General features: G+C 49.5%; 1 protein-coding gene across 2 annotated transcripts in view; it reads right to left on the bottom strand.

Annotated features, from left to right (window-relative positions):
- Positions 1-1600: 1600 nt before the first annotated feature.
- The window catches only part of ROR2 (receptor tyrosine kinase like orphan receptor 2), a 219026-nt gene continuing 202607 nt past the window's right edge, over positions 1601-18019 (bottom strand). The window contains exons 5-9 of one of the 2 annotated variants that reach the window (XM_061199371.1): positions 13911-14038; positions 9776-10090; positions 8312-8557; positions 5230-5432; positions 1601-3808 (exon numbers count right to left, since the gene is read on the bottom strand). In XM_061199371.1, coding sequence (XP_061055354.1) covers positions 2363-3808; positions 5230-5432; positions 8312-8557; positions 9776-10090; positions 13911-14038 — 2338 coding nt within the window. In that variant the 3' untranslated portion in view covers positions 1601-2362. The remainder of the gene's footprint in view (positions 3809-5229; positions 5433-8311; positions 8558-9775; positions 10091-13910; positions 14039-18019) is intronic. The other variant, XR_009702021.1, reaches the window with a different exon arrangement.

The raw sequence follows: 18019 nt of genomic DNA, 5'->3' as shown, positions 1-18019 counted from the left end.
TCTGCTGCTCCTTCTGTGGTTCTGTCCGTGGCCCCGAGCACGATGTTCAAGTCTCGGGGGCTGAGTGATGGGAAACTGAAGTGGCCGCCCACCTCCCTGACTGCATCTGCGGAGGGAGCAGCCAAAGGGCTATTTCCCAGTTTTTACTCTTAGGTCTCGACTGAACAGTTAAACCATCAGGTGTACAAAATTAGAGATAAACTGAAGTTCCTCTTTCAGATCAGTGGAAATGAGAAGTAGCTCCGTGTAAGCCTGAGTTCTTTGAATATGCAATCCAGACCACACTTGCTGGTAGAGGGGCTCCGAGGGGCTCCGAGTCATTCACATTACTTCCTTCTACCGAGCAGGAAAGAGTCCCTCCTGATTTTAGGATATACACTGAGACCTTTTATTTGTTTGTGTGTGGGGCTCTACCTGTCAGCAGCATTATGCTAAAGCAGAGGAGCAAGGGGTGTACAAGATGACCTGACGTGCTGGAGAGCCAGGGAGACCCAGCGGGTAGGATCCAATGGTGCTGTGCTTAAGGGGCTTTCACCATCAGGACCCTCTGGGCTCTTGTTAGAAATGTACTTTCTTGGTCCAACCCAGACTTGCCTGGGAGCGGGGAGGGCAGTGCTCATTTTGTAACAAGCCCTGCAAGATGTTCTAATGCAGACTAAAGAACGAATGCCGGCGGATGTGAAGCGAATTCCTACCTGAGTCTTGCGTGGCCCAGGGTTGTGGACCTACTCCATTAAACACGGAAAACCACCCAGGCCATGCTGGGAGAAAGGGACCCGCCCGAGGGGCAGCAAAGGCCATTGGCTGGCTGGCAGAAGCATCTCCAGGACTCACCCAGCCCCTCCCCTGACTGGAAGCCCTGGAGCCACTGACCCCGCAGGTGACCCTGGTCCAGGTGTACCTGGACTCAGCTGGCTGCGCTGCCAGCCAACAAGGGGATGCAGGCAGCTCTGAGCAGGTGGTGAAGGAGGCCCAATCTCCTTCACTCTCTCCCCCTCCAGCCCTGCTCCAGGGCCTTGGGAAGAGCCAGACTCCAGGTCTAAAAATGGCAGGGGCTCTGGGACCTCAGGAGGAGAGAGGTTTAAAACAAAAGACCATCTTCACGTCATCTGCGGCTAATCCCTGCCACAGACCTTGCTGAGAAAAGCAATGCAACTTGTTCCCATCATTTATCTGTCAACGTATATCCACATTCAAATGGAGTCGCTGGTCCTGGATGAGCCCGCTACACCTCAGCCCAAATCATCACCGTTGGGCGTCTCCGTCATCCAGCACCTCCCGCTGCCTGATGTCCTCAGGACCTGCAGAGGGCAGACCGAACCTTCTGTTTTGCTTTATTGGATACACCAGGTGTGGGAGTTACAAGTGCGCTCTATGCCGTGTGTCGGATGCAGTGTGCCTGTGCGCCTTCTCTCATAGGAGCTCTGAAATGAACTGACCTCGCTTACATATGGTACAAACACAAGCAAACCAAAGTACAATTAGGTGGCATCCCAATGTGGGTAACGTAAACAGTTAAATTACGAAGTCATTATTTTAAGCTCAAAATTCTTCAATGAAAATGGCATACAAAAATCATATAAATTACATTTAAGGTCTGTACAGGATTCTAAAAAAAAAAAGAAAAAAAATAACAATACTGTGCTCTGTACAATATTGCCTTCTTTGTAACATTCCAAACCCCCAAAACACTTTCCCTTGAATTCCAGAAAACTGGGCAAAATACACATGCAGGAAATTAAAATCATTTCACAAAAATACAAAATTGCGTGGGTTTCTTTTAAGGCACATTTCGTTTTAACACGGAACTCCCATTCCAGGAGCCCCTTTCTCATCAGACTCTGACAGGCGGCAGGCGGCCAAGTCCTGTTCCCACTCATCTTTGGTGGCTGAAGGGAGACTTACTGGTGGGCGGGGGGTAGTAGAGAGAAAAGCAGCCTCCTCCATCCTCATGCAGCAGCCCAGTCGCTGGGCATCGCAAAGCCCAAGGTCCCACCTCACTGCCTTTTTGCAGGCCTATTTTCCCAATGTTTGGAAATATTCAATCCCTATGCAATATGGAGGGAAGATGCCACCTAATTTCCTTCAAAGCACAGGCACTGCTCACGGTCGACTGACCTCCAGGGAAATGTAGGTGGCTCTGGGGGTCACCATGCGTCCTGCTGGGTTACCACCCCTGCCTGGTCAGGAGCCATTGGCTACAAGACCCTCCAACCAAGCAGGTGGGCACAGCGCTGCTCCGTGCACGAGAGGACAACAGAGGACTTTGCCCAGGGAGACTGCACTCCAGCCCACTGGTACCCGGGGCGCGCTCCTCAGGGAGGCCAAGTCTCCCCCCAAGCGCCCCGCGGCCCTGCAGCCCTCAGGCTTCCAGCTGGACCTCAGACTCGTCCATCTGCAGAGTGTCATTGTCTCCCAGCAGCTCGGTCTCGGGGACAGAGCCGTCCTCCTCCTCCTCTGCTTCCTGCACGGGGCTCTGGGCCACGTCTTCCGGGACATTCTGCGTGTCCTCAGTGCCCTCCGAGAGCAGGGCTGCCCTGTCTGCCACGGACGTGTTGGAGGGCGCGGTGGTGACATACCCCGTGCTGGTGGAGCCGCTGCCGCTGTGGTGGGAGCCAGGCTTGGGCACCATCTGGGCGGGCACCTGCTGCGGGGCCATCTGCATCGGGATCTGGACCGGGTAAAAGTTGGGCAGGTAGGCCCCGTAGGCCGGCACGGGCTGGTACCCATTGACGGGGATGTAGAGCTGGGGAGGGGGCACCATGGGTCTGATCTGGCCCTTCATGGGGATGAACTGGGGCTGCGGGAAGGGCTGGGCCTTCTGCTTGGGGCCCCCGTAGCGGGTGTTGCTGACATTGCTGACGGGGCTGGTGCTCAGGGAGCTGGTCTGCGTGACGTTGCTGGCACCTGAGGTCTGCCCCGAGCTGTTGTAGGTAGACAGGTTGCCCCAGGCCCGCAGCCGGCTGTGGATGTCCTTGAAGCGGGGCCGCCGGCTGGGGAACTCGTGCCAGCACTCGATCATCAGCGCGTACACCCAGGCGGGGCAGTCGTCGGGGCAGGGCAGCACCTGCCGGCTCCGGACCATCTCCACCACGTCCTGGTTGGAGTGGCCGCAGTAGGGCTGCAGGCCGTAGCTGAACACCTCCCACAGGACCACGCCGTAGGACCAGATGTCCGAGTCCACAGAGAACTTGCCGTACATGATGGCCTCGGGGGACATCCAGCGGATGGGCAGCAGCGCGCTCCCCGTCAGCTTGTAGTAGTCGGCCGAGTACACTTCGCGGAAGAGCCCCAAGTCCGAGATCTTCACAGTCAGCTTGTCATACACGAGGACGTTGCGGGTGGCCAGGTCCTTGTGGACCACGTGGTGGCTGGACAGGTACTCCATGCCCGCGGCGATCTGCGCCACCACGTGCACGAAGTCGGGGGGCTCCAGGGCGGACTTCACCGTGCGGTCGTCATCTGTGCTGCCCACGTCCGAGTGCGGCGAGCGCATGACCAGGAACTCGTGCAGGTCGCCGTGCGAGCAGTAGCTGAAGATCATGCTGAGGGGCTGGTCCTTGGTCACCATGCCCAGCAGGCAGACAATGTTGGGGTGCTGCAGCCGTGCCCGCAGCAGGGCCTCCTGCCGGAACTCCTCCCGGAGCGGCCCCTCCGCTTTGTCCTTCAGTGTCTTGATGGCCACGGCCTGGGTCTGCTCGCCCGGTGCCGGGCCGAACAGATGCCCTTTGTAGACCTTCCCGAACCGGTCCTCCCCGAGCTCCTCCATGAACCTCACCGTGGACAAGCTGATCTCCTTGAGTTTGGCCTGCCAAGAAGAAAAGCTCCGGTGAAACATTTCTGCCACCGAGACGCGGGAAGGCAGAGCTGAACAGCTGGGAGGGCATTCTGGGGGGGACGGTCCTAGAGCCGCCCCCCAGCCTGGGCTCGCAGAGGACCCGCCAGTCCCACCCGGCCCAGGCTCAGCCTGCCCCGCACAATGCTCTCTGCTCTTAAATGTGCTCTGACACCATGAGGCTGCCTGAAACCTTCAACAGGGTCCCAACCAGGCTGCAAACAAGGTCCCCACCCCAAAGATACCATTGCAGACTATATGTGTGAGGGTGTGTGTGTGTGCACACCTATGTACACACCCCAGCCATGCTGAACTCCGGCTGTCCCAGGTCACCCTCCCAGCTGTGTCTCCCACTTAGGGCCTTTCCTGATGTTCCCTGCTATGCGCCCACCGACAGGCCCAGCCACCACTGTTCATCACAACAGGATGCAAGGTCTATTTCCCTTGAACCCTGAGGTGCGCTTCCCCTGATCTGAGTCATTTTTAGAGTCGAGGCCAGCTGCTCTCCACATGTGCCTCCAAGGGCCTGTTTTGCTGCTTCCTCTTGATTAGATTCTCCAGTGGATGCCACTTGACAGAAGCACCACACAGGTGAAATCGATTTGAACCTTGCGTCTCTCAGCCTCTACAACTTCCCGCCCCTTCTGTGTGCCTGGCCCCTGTCCTCGGAGGCTCTCTGAACCCAAGGGAATCTGTGCCCTCACCTGCCAGCCCTTCACCCGCAGCAAACCCTCAGTGACTCCTGGCTCCTGAGCTGAATGAGTCCACCCTCTCCCTCTTCACAGCCTGGATGGAAATGATTTTCCCCCAAAACTTTCACGTAATGTAAATGCCCCTTCACTGAAGCTAGGTGGGCTGGGAGGGACCTTCTCCTGTGATACATTTCAGGGTGTTCTCGCTATCCTAAGAACTCAGGTTGGGGGTGGTCTGCCCCCCTACCACCACTACAGGACTGTTGCTGTGCCCTTCCCTGTAAAACAAAACAAAGCAAAACCAACCCAACCCCAAACTGACCAGAAAGCAGGTCCTCATCCCTTAAAAATACCATATTGACCCTCAAGTGGTGGGGGTGATCTGAGCCCTTCTTTTGTGTGTCCTCCTGTGGGGACAGCTGAAGCACAGCAAAGTGAGGACAACTCATTCGGGCCCATGCTGAAATGGCTGGTCTCCATCGAGGGAGAAGAGTGAAGTCCAAACACACCTTCCATATACTCCCTAAGGACACAAACGTCCTGGTATATTTTAGAGAAGAAACGGCAAAATGAAAGGACAGTTTAAAAGAATTATGTGCTGTGTATCAAGCAAATTAAGAAACCTAGAATTGGAGGTAACCAATCTCCTGGTAGAGGTTAAGCCTGGGGGAGCTGCCTCTTTAAATACGGGGGCACAGAGACCTGCTTGTGCTGGTTGATGAGAGGCATTTCCACGTCCTGGCTGGGTGAGGCCATCAGCTGCCGCCTCTGGGGCGTGGAGGAAGAAGCCTTCTGTTTATTCCGGCACATGCAGACCAAGAAGAAAAGGCACGCGATGACCAGGGGAATGGCGATGCTCGGAACCAAGATGTACAGAATTCCCATCCTGCTGCTGTCTTGGGGGCCTGTGAACAGCAAGGCGTTCAAGAGTTTTCTGAAAACATCCTTGTTTGCAACTCGAAGTTCTCCACCATCCCACTCCCACCTCCAACTAAAATATTCAAGCACAAGTAGATAATCGGTAAGTTTCACAAAGGGACAAAATTATAAACCAAACCTCAAAAAAAGTAATGTACCCAAAAACGCACATCCCGCTAAACATCTGCGAGACACAATCTAGAACTGCCCACCACGGAAACAAAGAGGAATACAGAGCTCAAAAAATAAATGAACTCTAAACGACTTACAGTAGCAAACAAACACCACCATCACATTCCCTTCTAATTTGAATACCGCTGGAAATAGGTGCTCTGACTTTTCATCTTTACTAAACTCGATGAAACACATGGGACACGCTTGTCCTCAGTGAAGGAAGCTGGATACTGGCTTTAGAAATGATCCTTTTCTTCATTCAACGTTTTAGGGTTTTCCACATTTTTGTACAATGAACCCATATTCTTTTAAGACAATAATTAAAAATGCATTTGATTTAAAAGAGCACTGGTAGCCAATGAGTTTGACCCAACAATTTGCAGCAGGGGCAGAAAAATTCTTGAAAAACAACGGTAAGATGTACAAACAGTCTGAAGCTTCCAAGTGTTTTTCCTTCCTTTTTTTCCACGGTGAAGAGCAACGCTCTGTCTCCCCCTACAGGATTTACAGAAAAGCATAGAGGGCCCCAGGCTGCAAGGCTAAAGCACGGCCAGAAGCCCTGTGGGCAGCGCTGCCCTCTGAGGGAGAGTTGAGGCTTCTGCTCTGTGATGTGGAAGGCAAGTCCTCCAAAAGGCCCCTCTCCCCACAACAGTTTTCACCTTAACCTTGTGAATAATCACATGGGACTTGGGCCTCCCTATGACCAGTGGGTGATGAGCTTTCCATGTGAAAGCAAACAAGTGATTTCTGGTCCATGTGGTCCCCGAAAGAGCTAATTCAGTTCTAAAAATCACCACTATCACCACCATAGTAAAGAAGCCTTGTCCCAAAGCCAGTCTTGCCCCGCGGCGTCCAAAAGAAGATAAAAATCAAATACAACCACACACACACAACTCTCCTGACCCCACCCCGGAGGCAGATATTTTAGAAGACTCAGGGGCAGTGGGGATTCTGGGTCATTTTTCATGATTAGGGCTAAGGGGAGATTCCAGGACCCTCAGGCCAAGGTGAGAGATGTGACCACCATCCATAGGTTTGTAAACCATTAACTTTTATCATTACCTTTTAAAAATCACCAACAGAACACATGCTTATTAATAATTCTATTGACATCATTAGAGAAAAGTGAATGTTCCTAATAACTAATTTCACCAAAGGCTACACCATTGTTAGTAGGTTGGTATTCACTTAATTTTTTGTGTATATATTTAAGTTGAACATGAAATAACCAATATTCAACTAATTTGACATACAGAAGCAGCAGTTGCATATAATTTTTAAAAATAGAATTTTAAATGGAATCACATCATCCATGTTTTCCTGCTCCTGGTTTTGTGGCAGAATAATATACCTCAGGCCACGTTTCTCACAGAACAGACAGCACTAGGCACTCTGCAAGAGCTGCACACTGTCCCATGGTACGGATGTACTTCAATTATCATCCAACCCCTTGTTGGTAAACAATTACTCTGTTTGTCATTTAGCTGTTAAAAGTGATTCTGCAACAAATATCCTTGCATTTCTGCCCTTTAAGTGCAAATATTTGTGCAATATAAGATTCTTACGGCATTGCCAGGTCAAAGAACATACATATTTTTCTTTATGATTTGATTCATTTTTAATTACAAAAATAAAAACTGCTCATTGTAAAAACATCTTATGTTTTAACATATCTGTAGGTCATGGGAAATCACTGCTGAAAGTATGATGTTTATCTTTGCAAAACTTCTTCCATGAAATATAGGTGCATATGTGTGCTCACTCACATACCCTTCACTCATTTTGTTTCTTTTATCAGAAAGAAAGAAGGAAGGAAGGGAGGGAGGGAGGAAGGGAGGAAGGAAGGAAAGTGAGAGAGAAAGGAAAGGGAAGGGAGGGAGAGGAGGAGGATGAAAGAAAGACAGAGAGAAGAACAGGAAGAAAGAGAAACCAAAAAGACATAACACAGCTATTGCCCTACAGCTTGCTTCTTTCCCTTAACAGGTCAATATGAACATCCTTCCTTGCAGGAAATTTTTTTAAACAACTGTAGCATTCCATTGAATAACTGTACTCTAATCTAATTACCAAACTTTTCATTCTTAAAATTTATTCCTGCACAGAGATAATGATGTCTGTAAAATTTGCAACCGTGAACTACAAACTTTTCTCCTAGTCATAATTTAAGACAGAAATTGCAGGGAAAACAGTTAAGAGATTTAAGTTCTATTTTCTCCTCACTCTGCTAAGTCTCTGTGTAAAAGCTGAGCAGAGTGGGAGGCCTTGTGCCCCAACTACAGATGCTGGTCTGAGAAGCTGGTTGTAACTGTAAGGGGAAGCATTTCCACTAATAGTGGGAAATGCATGACAACATTCATTGGGAAACAAGAGGCCAAATTGAATATCCCAGGACCACACATGGAAAGAGGGCTGACAGAAGGGCCCCCAAATGTAAACAGTAGTCTCTGCTGAGTGGTGAAATTAGAGGTGATTTGCCCATTCTTCTTCAGATTTTCTATAATTTAAAACGTCCTATAATGACCAGATACTACTTTTACAACCAGCAACAGCTTTATTTAAAACAAATAATCATGGTGGTGAAACTCGGTGTGGGCAGGGGGCTCCCAGAGCTATCAGCCTCCCGGTTCCACATCATCACAAAGTACACCCCACAGTCAACACTTTAAAAAAAAAAGAGAGAGAGAATACATACTACAAGAGGGTACGTCACACAGTTCCATGCGTACGTTTTTATTCTGCGTGAAGCACCAGGGGCCTTCCATCTGCCCTCCAGGGTTCCGGCAGTAGGCGTGCCCTCCTCCGAGCTCGGGGAAGTCGGCGCTGGTCAGGTGGTGGTTGTGGGGATGCTGCAGGGCCCACGGCTGGCACTGGTGTCCCGACTTGGTGGTGCTTGCCGTCCCTCTGTAATCTGTGCCTGAGCCGTTGTAGCACTGATGGTCTGAGAGAGAAGATGCGTCAGGAGGCCCGAAAATTAAGAGGAAGCCGCCCTCCTCTGGGGGTCCAGGAAGCACCCTTCTTCAACTATTCCAAAAAGGAACAACAAAGACCACTTTGCCTGGATGTACCCACACTGAAATTTCCAAAAGACCAAAGAGTTTGACATCACTTCCAAGGAAAGCAGCATTAGACGTAATGACTGAATACAGCCCCAAGCCCACAAATTAAATGGGTGGGTGCACCAGGTCCATATATGGGGAAAATAACTGGTCAGAAGTTATTCTATGGCCCTGAAACACCTTTGGACTCACCAGGCACCCCCATTCCACAATGACGATGTCAACCCCAGCCTCACGTTCACTTGCACTGGAAGCAAAACCAAACGACGCAGGAGGGAAGAGAAACTCCCAGGCCTGGCCCACCAGCCTCAGTAAGGACGCGGCTCAGCCACCTGTGCGCAGAGCCCCAGGCTCACTCCTCTCCGGGGTCGGGGGGACCCAGGGCCTCTCTGAGCCACACCTGGGGTGTGTGTTTGTTGAACACCGGTTACACCGTGCTTGCCGTGTGCAGGCACTGTTCTAAGAACTTTCTAAATACTAATTCATTTAATCTACATTCCAGCTGCTGAGGTCAGTAGTTATTACCCCCGTGTAATATGAGGAAACTGGTATTTAAGCAACTTGCCTGAGGTGCCATGGAGTCAGCCTGGCAACCAGGATTTGGACGGTGCAGTGGGTCTGTAGGCCAGGCTCTGACTGCCCTGGTGAGGAGCCCTGCCGCCCTCGGGAACCCCGGCCTCACCAAGGAAGTAAATATTTCCCAAGCCTGGGAGGGAGGCGACCTCTTCCCTGGGTCCCCTCCCCTCAAGGAAGGCCACAATCCTGGTCAGCTGCTGAGAGATGCTTGTGCACCACAAGGCAGGCTTGGAAGCAGACCCTGCCTCCCCCAAAGCTCCTCACAGCTTTGGCGGCAGAGGGAGAAAGTCCTCCCATCTTAGAGAAGCCAAGTTTGTGGCTCATCGGGGTAGACTGACTTACTGGGGACCCACAGGCAGGCAGGGCCAGGAGGGCTGTGCAACTGGAACTGGACAACGGCGAGTCCCCACCCCGCAACTGCCCTACCGGAATGGGGGCCGGTCTGTGAGACTTCCCCGCATGGAATGGGGTCCCCAGGCTCTTAAGAGGCAGGACCCCGGGCTCGGGGCCGGGCAAGGACTCACAGCGGCCCAGCCTCTCAGCCGGGATGCCGATGCGCATGCAGTTGGCGGCGTCCGGGCTCTCGGGCATGGGCAACGCCTCGCACTTGGGCAGCTGCAGCCGCATGAGGATGAGCGGGTTGGAGCGCGCGATCGTGTACTCCTGGCGGCACAGGTCGCTCTCCAGCACCTCGCACTCGTCCCGGCACAGCTCACGCGGCTTGGGTGCCCGGGAGCGCGCGTCGCACAGCGGGAACACAAAGTGGCAGAAGGACGGGATGGCGAACTGCGAGCACTGGTCCGACAGGTGCGTGGAGGTGCCGATCATGGTGAAGGCAGCTGCGGAGGCAGCAAGGCCGGCGTTAGGGTGGGCTGGGCCCTGCCTGGGACCAACAACTGCCTGGCAACCCCTGCCCGGCGCCCCTGGTTCCATCTCCAGCCCTGGCTCCCCACTCTGCCCGGGGCCCCTGGTCCCACCTCCTGCCCAGTCCCCCCGACCCTGCCCGGCGCCCGTGGCCCCCATCTCGTCCGTGCCCCGCCGCCCCCCACCCTCCGCCTTGTCTTCTGCCAGCCGCAAGAGGCTCTCACAAGAGCAGGGCCCCAGGGAGCACATAGGCCGCCCAGGTTTGCACCAGACAAAGAAGGTCCCTGTGCTAGGGCTTCATTTACAAACATCAAAAGCGAGACAAGAAAGAAAGAAAACTAGGCCCCAGATCTCATCCACTAGATGCTACTTCCATGACAGGAAGATTCTGTTATCAGACCCAAAGCCACTTCCTAAGGTCCTGCTATGAACCGGCTCTGCAAGCACATGGCGGTAGGTAGAGCTGTGGGCTGAGTGGCTTCTAGAAGGAGAGACTGGAGCAGAGGCACAAGGACCACGCCTTGGTCCTCCTGACATCTCAGGGCCTGTGAGAAGAGGGGGGGCCTGGCCAGGGAGCAGATGACCCAGGGGATGGAGACAGTGTGCCAGAAAGATGAACGATCCGCCCTGTGACATGCAGCCCAAGGAGGAGTAAGATGACAAATGGGGGTGCAGGGGAGTCCCTCAGGTGGAGTCTGGGGAGAGCCAAGAAACTGCTGGAGGAGATTTCAAGTGGGGAGAGGGGCAGGGCGTTGTGATAAAGGAGAGCAGAGAAGCAGGCTGTCGCAGGAGGGTCTGGAGCCAGGGTGGGCTGGCTTGCTTCCTAGGGGCAAGACGTCACAAGATGGAGCCTGATGGGAAGAACCTGACACCTGATGCGGAGAAGGGAAGGGGGTGGGAGCTGCAGACACAAAGTCTGGGCAGGTGAGCGGGAGCAGAGTTGCCAGTGGCAGGAGGGAAGGTGTGCACTCCAGGCGCTCTCCTCAGGGCTGTGGCAGTCAGGGTTCAAAGGAAAGCATCAGTTGCCCCATACATGCCCACACCAGAAGGCCCACCCCACTTTGACCTATGAAGGACCTGCTTATAAGGATCTGATCTTGGACAGCTGGAGAAAAAGAGGCGCCTCTGCCTACATACCCTGCTGAGATGGGGAGGAGGAAACCAGCGAGGTTGGAATTTAGTTCCTGGGACACCCCAGCTCCACCCATGACTTATAGTGCCATGCCCAGTGTGGCCAGCAGGTGGCGCTGCTGGCACCCATTCCCCACACAGCCACCCCCACCACGCCCCCCCACCCCAAGGACCCACCAGCCACCCATGGCAGGCATTGGGTTAGATGAGCTGGCATGGGAGCCCAGTTCTGGCCCTGCCCTGTCATTTACTACCGGGTTGTCAGTCACTCAGTCCTTTCTGGGCCTGGGTCTTTATCTGTCAAGTGATCTGTCGAGGCCACACTTTGGGGAATGAAAGCCCACATGGAGCCAATAAAATAGCACGTGAGATGAATGGTCCACGAGGGTCTGGTAACAGGCTGTGTCCATGCGCTGCACGCAGCGCTGGGTTCCGGGCACTCTGTAGTGTGCTGCTCACATCATCCTTAGTCCTCTGGCCCCTTCTGGACAATATTAAAATTGAGGAATGGAGAGGTAAGAGGTTAAGGTGCAGGGTCTCTTGGAGTTGGCTGACGAACCAAGTTTGAACCCAGTTCAGTCCCATCACGTGAGCTGGCAACTGACTACCAAGAGGGTTGTTGCCAGTGTTGGCCTTGACCCCCAGGCAGGGAAAGACCTAAGAAAGCGAAACATGGCATTGCTTTTGGGGTACCAACTTATAGGATGTCAAGGTTGACCCTGTTAGGATTTCTCCTATCCCCGCCCCAGAACCTATCATGTGAGGGTTTATTTCTGAAGGATGGTTCTAGGCACCGAGGAGGTCCAACCATCATGTCCCCGCTTTTGTTTACACCCAGCACATCACTCTGATGGTTCTGGGGCCCATTCCTGGGAAGCTTCCAGAGTCCCTGGAATGAGTTCTGACAAGCACGCTCTCCAAATAGACTATCTCCACAACCAATGCAGTCTCTAAACCTCAAGTCAGTCAGTCTAGAGCAACTTCACATTTATTTTTTCAAAAATACACAAATGTAGAGAACCCTCATTCTAAACTTGTACCTAAAAACTATTATAAAAATGAGTCTGCTTAGACATCTGATTTGTTAATCCTTTAAACAACTCCTGAAGAAATAATTGAGAGACAATCTTGTGCCTTGAATCAGTGTTTGCCAATTACTGGGATATAAAATTAATTCTGGAGTCTACAGGTAGCATTTTAAAAGATGATTAGAACGGAACAGAGAATGTTAGAGTGCATGGTTCACATTAAGGCTGGAACCAACTTTTTTCTTTAATGAAATAAAACTGAAGAGAAAAATCAGAGTGCACTGCCTTTGTTCAGGGCAAATGTTGTTTCCTGTAACCCATTTCAGTTCTATGAAGTAGATGTATATGTAGACTAAGTCACGATGTAAAATATACTTTTTATTGATACTGTATGTTGTGGTCAGAAAGTTTGACAAGTTCTGCTTTAAATGGCATAAGAAGCTTTTCCAACGAGAGATACCAACAATTTCAAAAGATTCTCCCATTGGACCAAGATAGCACCTTCCAAGATCTCCAGGTCCCATTACTGCCCTTCCATTCTCACTGGACACCTGGCCCTGTCCTCAGGGGGCTCTGTAACCATGGGCCAGGCAGGCCCCTCTGTGACCATGACCTTAGACCCTCCAGACTGTGGGTGAAACACAAAGCCAGGGTTGACCTGAACTTAGAAGGACATGAGTGTCACCTATGTGAGTTTCTACCTGGAGACCTCCTTTGTGCCCTTACCAGGGCAGTGCTTTGCCAGCCCCTCCACAAATCCCTCTAGAATCACCGGGAGCCCCACATCGCAGGTTGGCCGGGGTCAAGAACCACTGTGCAGAGGATGTAGTTCAACTGGGACACCTGCCATCTTCACAAGATCCTCCTTGTTCCTTATAGAGTCTGGAGAGAAAACATTTGGGCTTGTGGGGAGAGCAGAGAGAGGTGGAGGGGGGCTTTTTGGGGCCTTGGTCTAATTCATTTTCTCACTTCTCAAGGGCTTTCCCCCAGGAAGTCCTTGACATCAATGTGAGGACTAACAACCAACCAGAGACAGTAACTTCTAAAACGACGGAGAACAAGCAGCTTCTCTCCTAAATGATCTGCTCCATTTCTCACACAACGGAGAAGGTACCCAAAGACCTGGCTATGCCTGGAAACCGGGGGCCTACAGGGGTCTGAGTTCACTGCAGTGTTCCCAGGCACAGCCGATGGCCTGGAACCTCTGTCCCCAACAGCTAAAATCAGGCCCGGGCACCATTTAATCAAGCGTAACTCCAAGAAGGCAGACGAGTCAGGAAAAGTAGAACCAACAGTGAATGTGGCAGGTGCCGGCCTGGCCACGCGGTGAGGACAAGACAATGCAGGGCTTCGGACCCACGTGGTTGACTTAATTCAGTGGGTTGGTACATTCTAAGCAGACTGTACTTGCTAATTTTCATATACAAATGGGAACATTTTAGGATAAACCACGGTGGTAATTGCAACTGCTTCTGAAAAAGCCCTCTGACTTTCTCTTGCAGGAGGCAGGGCACAGGGACTCACTGTCCAAGGTCATAACCAACAAAACACGCAAGTGGGACTGAAAACACACCAGCGTGGCGACAGGCAGCTGCGTGTGTGCTCACTGTCTCAGAACAAAGGGCTGTGCTCCTACCTGTGATTCGGTTTTCAATCTCCCCCTGCATCTGGAGGGAGTCCACATAAATGGTCCGGTTCCCAATGAAACGCGCACAGGCGATTCCCCGGTAAGGCTGGCAGAATCCATCCTCATGGTAGTCGTCTCTGGTAAAAACACATGGTCTGTAAGTACACTGGAAGGTGTCAAATATCCCCGATTTTTTTTTTTTCTTTTTAAATTCAGCATCTGATGATCTAGCCATCTTGTCCCTTGGCATTTACCCAAATGAATTGAAAACTTCTGTCCACACAAAAACTTGCACACGCATGTTTATAGCAGCTTAATCCATAACTGCCAAAACTTGGAAGCAACCAAAATGTCCACAGTGAATGGATAAACTGTAGTACAATGTAATATTACTCAGCACTGAAAAGAAATGAGCTATCAAGAAAAGACATGAGAAGACACAGAGGAAACTTAAATGCACATTACTAAGTGAAAGAAGCCAATCTGAAAAGTCTGCATGCATACTGTATGACCCCAACTTTATGACATTCTAGAAAAAGCAAAATTATGGAGCAATAAAAAGATCAGTGAATGCCAAAGGGTGGGGCGAGGGTTGGTGAACAGGAGAACAGAGATTTTTAGCACAGTGAAACTACTCTGTATGATACTATAATGGCAGAAACATGTCATTATACATTTGTGCAAACCCAGAGAATATGCAACACCAAGAGTGAACTGTAATGTAAACTATAGACTTCAGCTAATAATAATGTATCAACATAGGCTCACTAACTATAACAAATGCACCACACTGACATAAGATGTTACTGATAGGGGAAACTGTATGTGCAGATGTGGGGAACCGGTACATGATATCTCTCTGTACTTTCTGTTCAATTTTTCTGTAAGCCTAAAATTGTTCTAAATATAAAGTCTATTAACTTAAAAAAAAATCCAGCATCTTTAAGGTCGGGGGGGGTGGAACAAAGGAAGTTGAGTGTGAAAGACAGATTATAAATGTGAAGTGTACACATGGGTGGGTACGTGCTCATGCCTATGTTCAAATACATGCAGAATATTAACGATTAACATGTTTCATCGTAGTCTTAAACTACATCAGAAACATTACACCCCTATTAACTTCCGTCATTTGCAAGCGACGCTTTTATGAAAATGATATTCATTCAGAAACAGTGTTCTACCGTTAAACTGTAAGAGAGAATTCTTTGAAACATAGGAAAGCAATGGAGAGGATTCCAAAAAGTCAGGCAGGGCCTCAAAGAGTTTGTATAGCGAGATGTGCTTATTACACCACAGGTGAGTGGTGACCTCGCCACTGCTCCATAGCGCAGACCACATGTATAAATACGGGGGACACCAGGTCATGGAAGCAACCTAAATGCCCATCAACAGACGAATGGATAAAGAAGTTGTGGTACACATATACAATGGAATATTACTCAGCCATAAAAAGGAACGAAATTGAGTCATTTGTTGAGACGTGGATGGATCTAGAGACTGTCATACAGAGTGAAGTAAGTCAGAAAGAGAAAAACAAATATCGTATATTAATGCATGTATGTGGAACCTAGAAAAATGGTACAGATGAGCCGGTTTGCAGGGCAGAAGTTGAGACACAGATGTAGAGAACAGACATATGGACACCAAGGGGGGAAAACTGCGGTGGGGTGGGGATGGTGGTGTGCTGAATTGGGCGATTGGGATTGACATGTATACACTGATGTGTATAAAATTGATGACTAATAAGAACCTGCAGTATAAACAAACAAACAAACAAAACAACTAATACTAAACTTTCATTGGGTTATTTGTATGGAAATATGTTAATATAAATGTTTCAGACATTACATGAAATTTCTAAAAATCTTATATGTTCTGGTATAATGTTATAAGTCATAATCCTAGTTATTACTTTAAAATGTATATCTCAGAAATAACTAATTTTCTTGTCAACTGCATTATTATGAACTTTCATCAAATCTTTAACCATGGTCATTTTTAAGTCTTTTGTCATTTGCAGACAGTTCTGGGTGTACTCTGATGCTTTTGCAAATATGTTCCTATAAAAGGGTTTCATCTTCAAGAAATTCATGGAAATGACTCTGACAAGTACAGGTTTCTGGTAACTGATGGTACTGCTGAACTGAATGAATAAGCATTTTCAGAACTCTAATGAAAAACTGATGAACTCATAAAAGTGCTAACAAAAGAGCAAGATAAAAAAAAATTAATTACATGGGACTGAGTGAACTGATGAGGATGAGTATAATTTTTGTGACTTCCTGTTTGAATTAAAAAAAAAAAAAATCCCACAAGGACTCAGAGGCAAAGAATATACAAATCAATTTTCACTGCAAAGTAAAGGAGCTGTTGCAGTGGAGGATTACTGGACTGAATGTCAATATTATGACATAGTATGAGTGTGTTTCATGTTTGGTAATTGCAATCATTGTTGCTTTTGTTGTGGTCATCCATGTACAATGCTTGGTGTCAGTCTATTTATCTCTTGTAAAAATAAAATACAGTGTGTGTGTGTGTGTGTGTGTGTGTGTGTGTGTGTGAAAAAATAAATAAATAAATAAAAATAAAAGATAAAAATAAATAAATAAATAAATAACTACGGGGGACAGAGAGGGAGACTCTCAAAAGCACAGCCCTCCCACTTGCCCTGCAGTCCAACCTTCCCCCCAGCCTGTAGGGAACAGCCTGCACACGTCCCCTTGGAGTCTGTGCTAAATTATTCTCGGTAAAACCTGTTAGTCCTGCCTTTGGACAATAAAATCAGTCATTCTAAGCACCTGGGTGCTTTTTAAAGTGGCCCTGAGGATGCTTCAAGGAGACAGTAAAAGTGGGCCAAAGCACATATATTAGGGCTGCCGTCTGCTGGGGAGCAAAGGAGAGGGGCCGGGAGCTCCCAGGACAAGCTTCGGCAAGTGCCTCAGGCCTGTAATTAAGTCACTTGTTTTCTAGCAAATCTGCCACCTGCCATAAGCCTAATACTTGTCATCCACCCTACATTGATTTGGACCATCCCCAAACGAAATGTGGGTTGTGTCCAATTTAACCAAATGGACTTTAAGAATCCCTGTCTTAGCTTTCTCACAAATGTAAAGTCTGAACGCTCGTAACAGTGGAGACAAAGGGTCTGGCAGGACACAGTCTCTTCAGCCGCCTCTGGCTCTCTCCATCCTCTGCTGTCTTCTCAGCCACTGAAGAAAATTTCTTTTTCAAAGAAAAGAACCTGGAGCCATAAATAATCTAAAACAGGAGATTCTAGTGTCAGCGAGAGCCGGATGCCCTTTCTCTCAAGCTCACAGGCCATTATTTCTTTGGGTCAAGGATTCCTTAAATATCATTTAAATAAGCAAGCACATGTGCTAACAATACACACCCAACCCACCCCTCTCTCACCCTTTGTGAGCTGGAGTTAACTGCTGATTAAACTAAAACCAATGTTACACTTGCCAAATACACAAACGCAAGTTCAAGTCAACTCTGCCCTGGTGTGTGAGCTCTGTATCCACGTTTGCAGGCTGGGTTTAGGTCACTTGCCTGCTATGCCAGGAAAAGCATTAAGATGTGCACATTCTTATTAACGTCAGCCCACCTAGGGTATGAGATTTGATTCAGTTAGTCCCTTGGGTGACCCCCACAAGAGCAAGCAATTTCTCTTCTCTGCCTCAAGAGTCAAGGAATAGAAAGCCTAGTCCCTCACTGTGGGCTTCTCCCTGGCCACTGGTCAGGTGCCCACAGGATGGGGGAGCAACAAGGGTGCAGGGAAGACACGCTGAGAAGGGGCTCAAGGCCATCACATCGTGTTCACAGTTCACTCATCTCAGTGGGCTTCTAATCTGAATTTTAGAGTATGTCCAAAAACGCAAACAGAAATGGTTGGACAATGACATCTTTCAGGTTTCTGAATTTTGAGAAAACAAGTGGGAATTACTTTTCAGTTTCAAACAGAATTACGTCTTATCTTAACCTGGCATTGTTTAGGACCTCTGAAGAGTGACAGAGCTGGAGTAAGTCTGTAAAACTGGTCGCTCAGAGACTAAAGAAAAGTGCTGACACAGAAGCTGCCTTCTATAAAATCCTTTAAACCACACAAGTGAAACAAG

The sequence above is a fragment of the Eubalaena glacialis genome, chromosome 9 (genome assembly GCF_028564815.1).
Source record: "Eubalaena glacialis isolate mEubGla1 chromosome 9, mEubGla1.1.hap2.+ XY, whole genome shotgun sequence".
Taxonomy (NCBI): Eukaryota; Metazoa; Chordata; class Mammalia; order Artiodactyla; family Balaenidae; genus Eubalaena; species Eubalaena glacialis.
The sequence above is the reverse complement of the archived record's forward strand: the minus strand, read 5'-3'. Positions and strand labels throughout refer to the sequence as shown.